We start from the raw sequence: 10902 nt of genomic DNA, 5'->3' as shown, positions 1-10902 counted from the left end.
GAACTGCCGGGCTGAATTACTGGTTCCAAACGCAGGCACGAGCACGCCTGAGGATTGCCTCGCGGAAACGCTGCCCGGAGCGTGCCGGCCTTCACTGGCGTTGGAAAATCCACTGCTGGACTTGATGCGTTTCGGAATTGTCATTGAACTTCTGGGCCTGGGGTGAACATCTGTGGAAATGAAAAATTGGCCGCCAGCTCCTAAAGCACAGAGTTCCCCTGGCGCAGCCCGGGGAGGGCCTCGCGTTGGGAGCTTGGTAGAGCCAATGTGAAGGGAGACGAAGCAGTAAAGAATGTGCAAGTCGTGTGTCTGAGGAGGAAATGGCTCTGGTTAGTTGTTCAGCGTTCCCTTCGGAGGCAGAGATCACTGCTGCAGCGATAAGGATGTCGGTGTTCAGATGGAAACGTAGCAGTGTTCTGGGGTTGTGCGGGTGGATAACTATTCCGTGTTTAGATAAGGTTTATAGGGATGGGTAATCAGTTACAAGAGCAGCCAGCTGAGGTTTCAAGCATTCACATCCTTCTCCAGGTAGCCCCCAAGTTGAACTTAAGTTACAGTTTTCATGGGTACTGTGATTTATCATTGCTTGCTGTGTATGTGTCCTGCTTTGTGTCTAATACTGCATCGTCTTGGGCTGAGATGTGAGGCAGATCTGATGGATTGAGCTTATTCACTTGGAGTCTGTTGTGAGCTGGCAAGCCGTTAACGCACAGGTGAAGAATTAGGATGAATGTTGTGAAAACAAACGTAAAACTTCACACAAGTGAAGTGGGGCTGTGCCTGCCCCGACCTCTGGACATCTCCAACACTGACTTGTTGTTGCACGGTGGTAATTGTAAAGTGAAGGCCAGGGCTTGCCTTCTCACCACGAATCCTCAGGGGTTAATGTGTTGCTGTTCTTCAGTTGGAAGGTAAAATTGAGCACTTTGAAGGTGCTGTGTCGGTTTCTGTGAGGCTTCTTGTAGACCAGGGAATGTGTCTCTCACTCTCAGGCTTCCCTAAAGCAGTCCCACAGAAGCATCTGTTTCAAAATAGATTGGGACTATAGGGACAGATCTGCATTAAGAAGATCCCACTGGATCTAATGATTTCACTTTAGAAAGAATTCAAATTGCTCAAGAATCCTTTCTGCTTTTCTAAAAGATACAGTTAAGTAAGAGTCAGCATCAGATTTTAAAAAAATTAATAATCTTTACGGTTAATATTGGAAAAGCAGCACTCCCAGTTCTAGGATGTGCTTGCTGGATGCAGCATTGCACGTTGCCCTGAGTTGTGGTGGGTAACGTGTGTTCTCTCTCCCTGACGTAATTGCTGCTTGCAGGGATTTCTTCTGTCTCCCTCCTGTTATGTGCAGTTCCCACATTCACAAATATTAGGGAATCATATTAGTGAGAGGGATTTCCCAAATCTTCAACATTTTGACAAGAGCGCGTGTGTGGAGGGAGTTTCTGCCATGTAGAAGCTCTGGTAATTTTTCTTGTCGCTACGTCTAGTGACAGTTTTTTTTGAAGCCTAAACCAGAAAATTTGGGGTGAAGAATAATAGTGCTGATCAACGATGAACCTGTTAATAAGAAATTTTATTTCAAGGTGTTGGACGTTGCCCTCTGGTTATAAGAGAGTCTTTTGTCTTCTTACTACATGGGGAGGAGGGAGAGTATTTTATACAAAAATTACTTGTGAGTAAGCACGAGATAGTGTTGACTGAGTAATGAACTTACAAGTGCCTGTCAGGTACTTCAGGGTCATTAGTAAATTATTGTAAACTCTGCTGCTTTCACGTGTTGACAGAAGAAATGGTGAATTCAGATTATCTCCTTGTCTCAACATTGTCATATTGGAAAAGGTTATTATGCTCTTATAAATGTTGGGGACTGTACCCACCAGAACTTACAACGTTCTGCTGTAGTGCTGTTCCGTATTGTTGATGGCATGAGTAAAAGCAAGAGACACCTTTAAAAAAAAACTAAAAAAAATAAAATTTTTAAAAAAAAACAAAACCCAAACAAACAAAAACCAACCACAAAAAACCCACCAAAAACGACTGATGACAGAGTGACAGGCAGAATCTGTGTCTGAACTCTTAAATTCTGAAGTCAGTGAATGGCTGGTGCTGAGGTTTCTCTTGTGTTTTCATTATTGGAATGCTTTGAAGCACCACTTCCCCCCCCCAGTTTTGGTCACTGTGGTAAGAGACAAGGAAGTATTTCTCACCACAGTGAGAGGAACCACAGAAGATTTTCGTTTCCAGTTCCACCTCCCCATCCATTTATGGTACAGCTTTCTGCTTGACATGGAGATCGTTTGCTGCGTGTTAATGGTGTTTATAATGTTAATTCCTAACTACACTGACATAATTTCTGTCAGTTTTTGGAGATGGGGAGGGTTTGTTTATTTTAAACATGCCGCTTCTAGTTATGTGCTTGCTGCTTTCATTTGAGCATATTTATTTGTTTGCCTTTTAGCCCGGCACTATAAACATGAGTAATTGAGAATCTACATGTGAGTAGTGATTGTGTATTGTGATGAATGAGATCCTGTCTTAATATATCTGTCCCCTACTGTGAGGGACTACCTGGTGGTTCCTGTGGGGAATGCCGGGGCTCTGCCAGCCTGTGTGTTTGTAACTGCAGAGCAAACAGGTTTGTCACTTACCTGGTCATGTTTTAGGTATGTTTTGTTTAGGTGAGCTGGGCCGCTGTATCGCAGAGAGTTTTGGGGTTTGTTTTTTTTTTTAATAGATATTCTTCATATCGATAGTAAATTTTAGAAGATTGAACAAAAGTTCTTAATGGCAGTGTCAGTGGTGTGTGCTCTGGCTGCTGCTTGTGGGATGGAGCGTGGAGGTGTGTGAATCACACGGGAGACTTGACCCGTGTGTACAGAGAGCGGGAGTCGCTGGGCACTGTCCATAATCCCAGTTCAATAACGAACTTAAAGCTGTGTAATGGCATGGATGCTTTATCTGATGATGTTTTTTCTCTCTAACTTAGTGTGTTAGAAAGTTCCCACTATCTTTTTTTATATCTTCTGTTGGCCTTCACATGTTTAAATGACACTTTTCTGGGGCTGTAAATGCAGGAGTGGGAGGACCTGCCCAACCCACCGCGCAGGAAGCGTCGCAAGGGCTGGACCGTTCCACGCGCTGGCGTTGCTGCCACTGTTCTCTTGCCCTAAGACCCAGCTTCTCCAGGGCAGTAAACCTGTGTCACAAGGAACCCGGAGCCTTTCTGAGCAGCCTGCTGTCTGTCAGGGGTTAAGCCAGAGTGTAGAGCAACCTCTTACTCCGCTCTCCCTGTCAGTCGCTATTTTTAACTCTATAATATCCAGAGGCTGCCAGCAGTAGTAGCAGTGTCCTGCCACAGTGCTGATTATCATTTCAGTCCTTAAGAGCAAACACCGTGTCTGTGTAGTGGTTTGGGACACCAGGCAGATGCGCTGACTGGATTGATCCTGTCAGATGAGTAAGCAAGTAGTTTCTCGAGCTCCATTCTCCTTTAGAGTTGATTTTTTCTGTTGTGTTCAGTTCCTGTCTATGAAAAGACAGATCGTCTGCAAGGTAAAGAGCATTTTCTACCAAATCACAGCGAAAGAAAATTTACTCTTTACTGTACAAATAGGCTTCTCCTGGCCTGCTCGCTGTCATCACAGTAGTTACCAGCCTGGGAGCACATCTGGGCCCTCTCTGGCGGGTGTTGAGGTTGTAGCATCTCGCTGGAGTATCTGGGAACAGGTCAGGTGTGACCGACAAGGGCCTTTTGACGCAGAACGTGTGGGAGTGTCTGTAACGTGAGATTGGGACTGAGGACCAGAGCTGCTTTTGAAGGCTGCTGTTAAGGACAAGATGTCTTCCTTCTGTGCTGTTGGGTTCTCAGTGGGGACGAGCAGGATGGTCCAGGCTGTCTTTTAACATTCTGGAAACTGTCTAAAAACGTGGTTGGAGGTGGCATGTACTTGGGTATGGTAACAGGAACCTGGGGCTGTGGTGTGATTGATGTTTGATTGCTTTCTCTGGTAACAGGCCTTACTTGTGATGGCTCCTAACTCTCTCCCTTGCATTCTGTAGGCACTGGGGAGAGTGGAAAAAGCACGTTCATTAAGCAGATGCGTATAATTCATGGCTCAGGCTACTCTGAAGAGGACAAAAAAGGCTTCACCAAGCTGGTGTACCAAAACATCTTCACTGCCATGCAGTCTATGATCAGGGCCATGGAAACCCTGAAGATTCTGTACAAATATGAACAGAATAAGGTAAGTTTCTCATGATTTTTCATGTATCTTTAGGCAATGGGGTTTCTAGGGTTTGCCTCTTAAGTACCTGTTTGTTTGTGTCATTCTGCATTGCAATCTCAACCTCCTGAACTCTTTTCCATAAATGTTTTGTGCTGAAGGACTGCTTTTTATGACATTTTGCTGATCCCTAACTCCATTTACTTGGCCGTGTTAAGGGACAGAGCAACTTTCTCAGGACAGTTTGTACCCTGGTCTGCATAGTGAGTGGTGGGAGCGAGGGGCTGGGTGTGATGTGGGTTATAGCAGAGTGTTCCTTTTACTCGTTTCAAGGGTTCAGTATTAAATGTGTTGGGCTTTTCTTTGCATGAGTTACTATTCACATCAGAACTTGAAGCTAAAAAAAATACCTGCTGGACCCAACAGACACCTCTGCTGGGAGTGATCCCTGTTACTGGAATCTCTCTGTTTTTCTGATAGGTGCTGACCAAAGCTACAAACCTTTCTTGAAGGGTTTTGGTTTCAACCACAGAAACGTGATTTGAGCTGAAGTCTGGCTTACTGATTCTGGGTCCAGGAATAAATTTTTTCAGCCAAGATCTAAATTATTTTAGCTTTTTTTGGGGAGGGCAGGGAGGGTGAGTGTGTGCCAGGAAATTAGATTGGATTTATTGATTTATTGATTTATTGATTTATTTATTTTCCCAATCTCCAGGCCAATGCAGTGTTGATCCGGGAAGTGGATGTAGAAAAGGTCATGACATTTGAACAGCCATATGTAAGTGCAATTAAAACATTGTGGAACGACCCTGGAATACAAGAGTGTTATGACAGGAGAAGAGAATATCAGCTTTCCGACTCAGCTAAATAGTAAGTATATAATCACTGGCATGCACTGATAGGTGGTAGGGATGTTCTAGCAAATAATACCTGTCCAATTTTTTTTATTGATGTCTAGAGTTTGTTTCAAAGGGCAGGAACACCGCTGTAGATTTCACTACATAGTTTGTTTTTAAATACCTTTTATGTTTTTCATTGAGACAGGGGAGTCTTGCTAGTGTTTTAGACAAGCTGTGTGGTCTCTGCTGACTGTGTGTGTTGGGAGAAAAACTACAGGCATAGGAGAGAGGCACTTTGTCTCTATCAGCCAGAAGTATCCTTAGGATGAGTTAAGATGAAATAGCAGTGGGAGCAGGTAACTGGTAACTTGTTTGAATCTGGCTCCAGAAAGGCAAAGAGCTTTGCTGGAGATGGGGGAAGTTTTGTTTATTTGGGGATAGATTTAGATCTGGAAATTCCTTACCATTTGCTACTTTTCATGAGGGTATGAGGTGTTCTGGTGGGTGATAAAAACAGTTGTTCACACATCTGCACATCACATCCCTGAGGCTAGAATCTCTACTTCATGTCTTCTATATTGGTCTTGACTTTTAGGCCAGAGAAGTGTTGCTCTTTCTCTTCAGGTTTGGCTTTTGGCCTGCAGATGTATATGGGTGTGTAACTTAACGGATTTATTATTACCAAACTCTGAGTCTGGTGACATAGCTTTGTTTGTAAACAGAAAACTTCAGATGAAACTTGATTCTGAAACATACTCACCCACTGTACTTAATTTCTCTGTAGTAAAGATTGTCTTCCTGTCCTGAACCAGGGCACTTCCACACTCCAATACAAAGATGGTAAAGTTGTCCTTAATGTGTCTATCCTCCAAAGGAGATGGCTGGTCAATTCCTGTTCCCCAAAAGATATACTCTGTTATTTTTCCACATCACTTCTTAAATGGTTCAGGTGACTTCTGATTTTCATGTTATGCTAGGGAATGACTAAATGTAACAGTGTTTAAATCTGTGTACTTATGTGCTGCAACCTAAGGTAGTTGTTTTGTTTTGTGTTTTATTTTTCCATTGTGCTTCCTGTAGCTATCTTAGCGACGTGGATCGTATCGCTACCCCAGGATATCTACCAACTCAGCAAGATGTGCTACGGGTTAGAGTTCCTACAACCGGTATCATAGAGTACCCCTTTGACCTAGAGAATATTATCTTCAGGTACTGAAAGTGTATTCATGTTACAGCTGAACTGAGAGAGGAGTGATAATGCTTTCAGGAAGGATGGGTTCTGGATTGGTTTAGAGTGTGCAGGTGCTTAGTTGAGAGGCTTGAGTGGATGTATGTGCTGTGGTATTTGGAAATACCTGCTGACAGGTGCTCCTGTAATGTGGATGGTTTAACATTTTATTCTGATTAATGGGAGACTTCAAGCTGAAGCATGACTGGCATCTGAGGCTGAAGTGGTGCCTTGTGAGGCAGCTGAGCAAACTGTTTGTCGCTTAAGCCACCAAGAGGAGTAGAGGAAAGTTTGCTCTGGGCAGTGCTTGACTTGAAATGTATTTCCCTTTGGGAATGCTGAGCTCAAGCAACTTTGACCATTTATTTCTTGCTCAAAGAGACCACTTCTTGTGCAGAAACACTTCCCTGTATGTGGTACTTACTATCTGCCTTCAGAGATGGTTTTCTGTGCCTACCTGGTGCTCTCAGGATGACACCAAAACTTACTGTCTGTGCTGCTGCAGCGATAGATGGTAGGAGGCTTGAGCCAGCAATGGCATAAAGGGCACAATGACATGCCTGTCTATCACAAAGCCATTTTCTCCCCAGCTCTCTGGTACTTACATGCTCCCTGCCCTTCTCTGCCGCAGTGCTGACATTATAAGAGGGGAGTAAAGAAGCCTGCATCCTCTCTCTTAAGCCATTCAGTTGCAGTATACAGAAGGTTACCCTCCCTGTCCTGGTTTACTGACCCTATGCAGTAGGTGTAGGATTTTAGCGAAGGTGGGCTGGGTGTATTGCACTTTGGGTGAGTGACAAAATAATTTGAGCCTACTGTACGAGTGGGATTTAAAGCTGAGGAGCTGAAGTGTGTAACTGTTAAACAGCACATTCCAAGAAAAGTTTAGTGACTATAGAAAGCTCTCTGTGCAAGAAAAGTTTTGAGGCAAGTAGATGCATTAATAAAAAATAAAAATAGTATGCTCATTTGACAGAGCAGAGTTCTGAAGGATTTGTCTTTTTGGACTCAGAACTGCTACTTAGCAAACCAGAGCAGAATGCAACTAAAAATGGTCATGCTGATATTTGGGATTTGAATTTGCCTGTGGCCATTTCTTCAGTTTGATATATTTCTGGAACAGGGTATTTTGTAAACTTGCTGGTTTTGTTAGCAAGCACGTATTATTATATCTGAATGGTAAAGAACTGTGTTCATTCTCATTGTGTGCTGGTCCTTCAGAGAGAGAACTGCAACTGCTTCTGTGATTCTGTATGTATTTCTCTTCCTTAGAATGGTGGATGTTGGAGGTCAGAGATCAGAACGAAGGAAGTGGATCCATTGCTTTGAAAATGTGACTTCCATCATGTTTTTAGTAGCACTTAGTGAATATGACCAAGTTCTGGTGGAATCTGATAATGAGGTAAGCCAAGGAACGGGAGCTCTGCAGGAGGGCAGAAGGAAGGGAGGCATGTCTTTCTAGCTTAGAGGTTGGTACCAAAGTGCTTGGTGCCAAGTCGGATTAGCAAGTATTGTTGGTTTTGGCCTTCAGTTCTTCCTGTTGCAAAGGGAACATGAGCTTCAATGGGTCAGGATGTCCCTGAGAATGGAAAATGCACAGTGCATTCAAATCATCTGTACTTCTCGAGTAATACTGAAATACTCGGAAATTGCCGAGTTCTGTGTGCCTTGGAAGGTGCTGTGCAATGTGATGGCATGCTCTTAAAGATTACCCATCCCTCTCTTCTGCACTGAATTACTTCGTGCTGTGACTCCTGTCTTCTTAGATAGCGACTGGTCTCTTAAAAGGTGCAATACTGAATTTTTTGCACTTGCTAATAGGTTAAAAAAATGCCACTAGGTAACAACAGTTATTCCTTTTCCACTGCACAGAACATGCTCGCAAAGTATTGTGGCCAGTCCTCTCCCGTGACTGTCAAAGCATGAAGGACTTTAAGCCTTTGGATATGAGTGGTTGCCAATTAAATGAAGCTTTAGTCCATCAGGTTTTGCATTTCTTTTCTGTTCACCGGTGCAGATTATGTCAGAACCTACCTGGGGCCAAAGTGTTCTGTGTACAGTATCTGAGATGCTGGAGTACCTGTGCAGGAGGCAGGAAGGCATCTTCATGCTCATTTGTGCAAACCAGGCTTTCTGTTTCTTATTTCAGAACCGGATGGAAGAGAGTAAAGCTCTCTTTCGAACCATTATCACTTATCCATGGTTCCAAAACTCATCTGTTATCCTCTTTCTCAACAAGAAAGATCTGTTGGAAGACAAGATCTTATATTCCCACCTTGTTGACTATTTCCCAGAGTTTGATGGTGAGTGGTTTTAAAGGAGGAACACTCTATATCTAGAAGGGGTGGAGGTGGTTTGATTAGATTTTTTTTGTTGTTGTTGTTTTTTTAAAAAAAATATCAGATCTAGAGATGGGGAAAACATCTTAATTTGAGAAGGAATACCTACAACAATGAGAAAATGTCACAAAAATGTCTTAATCATATATGTAGATAACTGGAATATGAGTAAATAATCAAATAATGAGCCTCTCCTAGATGAAAAATTACTGCACACGCAGACACCCCCCCCCTCCCCCATATGCACATCAAAGAATTAAATAATGGAAGTCTAACTTTCCTACCTGGATGGTTTTTGCACGTGACCTGTTTCATAAACATGTGACAATTTGAATTTGCTGGTATACTGGGCACTTTAACCCTCTAGTCAAGAGGTGACTCGAGTCCTTGTTCGAAGAAACTGACTGGTCAAATGCCCAAATTGTTCAAATGATGGTGCTGAAAAAAATCTCAGGTAGCGTGAAATTCTTACTACTGTGCCATCTGCATTTGTCAATAAATAATATCTGTGTGAAACAGAGAAATTCTGATCTGAAACAAAATTCCTTAGACAAAATAGCATTTCAGGCTCTTCAGTTGAGTGCGTTTGAAGTTGGCTCGTAACACATCTGTACAGGGCTGAAAATGGCAAAAAAAAGTGGCGGAGAATGAGATCAAGCAACACGCTTCTTGCCATGCTCTCATGTATTAACTCTGTCATTGTGTGCTTTAAAAATACAAGGTAAAGTAAGAATTGACATTTTGCAAATAGCTTCCTTCTTTTAAACCTCTGATGAAACTGCTCCTTATTAGTTGTCCTCCCCCTTCTGTAGTTCCATGCCCCCTGCTGTCTGAGAGCACAAGGACCCTGAAATTATCCGTAGTGGAAAACATCACATTTTTACAGCAGGCTGGGAATGGCTGATGAGCTTATTGATCAAATAGTGTGTACTTGTAATATAACCTAACAGCTGTAGACAAGATTGCAACATCAGGAAGTGTCACACACTTTCTGTTTCCTCATGTAAGTATTTGCTGTAGCTCCTCCAGGGATGCTGCCCGGCTTGTGAGCGGGAAGCAGCCCATCAGACCACCCCTGAAGAGATGGTCCTTGCCCTGGAGAATGTGACAACACCAGTACTGTGAAAGAAATATCAGTAGGGGACTTTTTTTTTTTTCCTGAGGAGGTGTCAGCAATATGAAATAATTTTGCAAATGAAATTTTGCAATACAAAGTAACTGGCAAAAATTCCAGTGTTTAGCTCCTGTGAGTTGATCAGCCAGTTAGGACAAGCTGCAGTGTTGGCTGAAGATTACCCTTGTTTGCAAAACACAGTCTTGTGTCCTTCAGTGCCTAAGATCCATCTTCCAAGGAATAAATATACATCCCATCTCCAGAGGAGAGTGTTGTGTTGTGTACATCCAGCATCTGTCACTGTTACCTAGTGAATGCAGCACGTACAGGGTTGTACAGATTTGCTGTGTTTCAAAGCATGGTCTGAAATGCCACCCTGGTGTCTGTCAAAACTCTCAGCCTTGGAAAAATGCCTTTTGTAAGTGTTGGTTAGATAACTGAAAAGCGTAAGATGCTTCAGCTCCTGAGACTTGTGTGCAATAAATGATCTTAATTTCTTCTTTATAGCTCTGTAGCCTGTAAGAAAAAAGTGTTCTAGCAATTATTCTGATGGATCAAACTGGGGGATGCTCTTGGCATAAATCCATTAACTGATTTCTTTGCTGCAGGCCCACAGAGGGATGCACAGGCAGCCCGTGAGTTCATTCTCAAGATGTTTGTGGATTTAAATCCAGACAGCGATAAAATCATCTATTCTCACTTCACATGTGCCACAGACACAGAAAACATCCGTTTCGTCTTTGCAGCTGTCAAGGACACCATCCTACAGCTCAACCTGAAGGAATACAACCTGGTTTGACCTGCTCTGCTCTTGGCCCTTTGAGAGGCTTCATTATGACATATTCCAACTAAAAAAAAAAAAAGAAAAAAAAAAAAGAAATTTTAAATATGACAGGAAAAAAGTTTTAATTTTTGATGATGTAATGATTGCAAATTGTCTGATCTGTGGAGTGGCAAGTGCTCAGTGTTATCCTGGAGTCTTATGTCTCTGTCCACAGAGTAGTTGATTTCATATTTTTAACAAATTGCTTTTATTTCACAGTTAACGGGGATATGCCTCATTTCTTCAGCACCTTGCTTACTTCTTAATTTTTGCCAAACAGCTAAGGCAGTCTCATCTTGAGCTTTCCTTTGTTGCTTAGCCACATTTCCC

At 42.7% G+C, this 10902-nt stretch overlaps 1 protein-coding gene across 1 annotated transcript; it reads left to right on the top strand.

Annotated features, from left to right (window-relative positions):
- Positions 1-3525: 3525 nt before the first annotated feature.
- LOC104518533 (guanine nucleotide-binding protein subunit alpha-11) lies at positions 3526-10651 on the top strand (the record flags this gene model as incomplete). Its single annotated transcript, XM_010171026.2, has 7 exons — positions 3526-3558; positions 4066-4250; positions 4945-5099; positions 6149-6277; positions 7569-7698; positions 8446-8599; positions 10358-10651. Coding segments are annotated over 7 exons (977 nt in total), but the record flags the coding sequence as incomplete, so codon positions are not given.
- Positions 10652-10902: the final 251 nt, after the last annotated feature.

The sequence above is a fragment of the Antrostomus carolinensis genome, unplaced genomic scaffold, assembly GCF_000700745.2.
Source record: "Antrostomus carolinensis isolate BGI_N321 unplaced genomic scaffold, ASM70074v2 scaffold45036, whole genome shotgun sequence".
Classification (NCBI taxonomy): Eukaryota; Metazoa; Chordata; class Aves; order Caprimulgiformes; family Caprimulgidae; genus Antrostomus; species Antrostomus carolinensis.
Note: the sequence above shows the minus strand (reverse complement) of the source record. Positions and strands in the feature narration are given on the sequence as shown.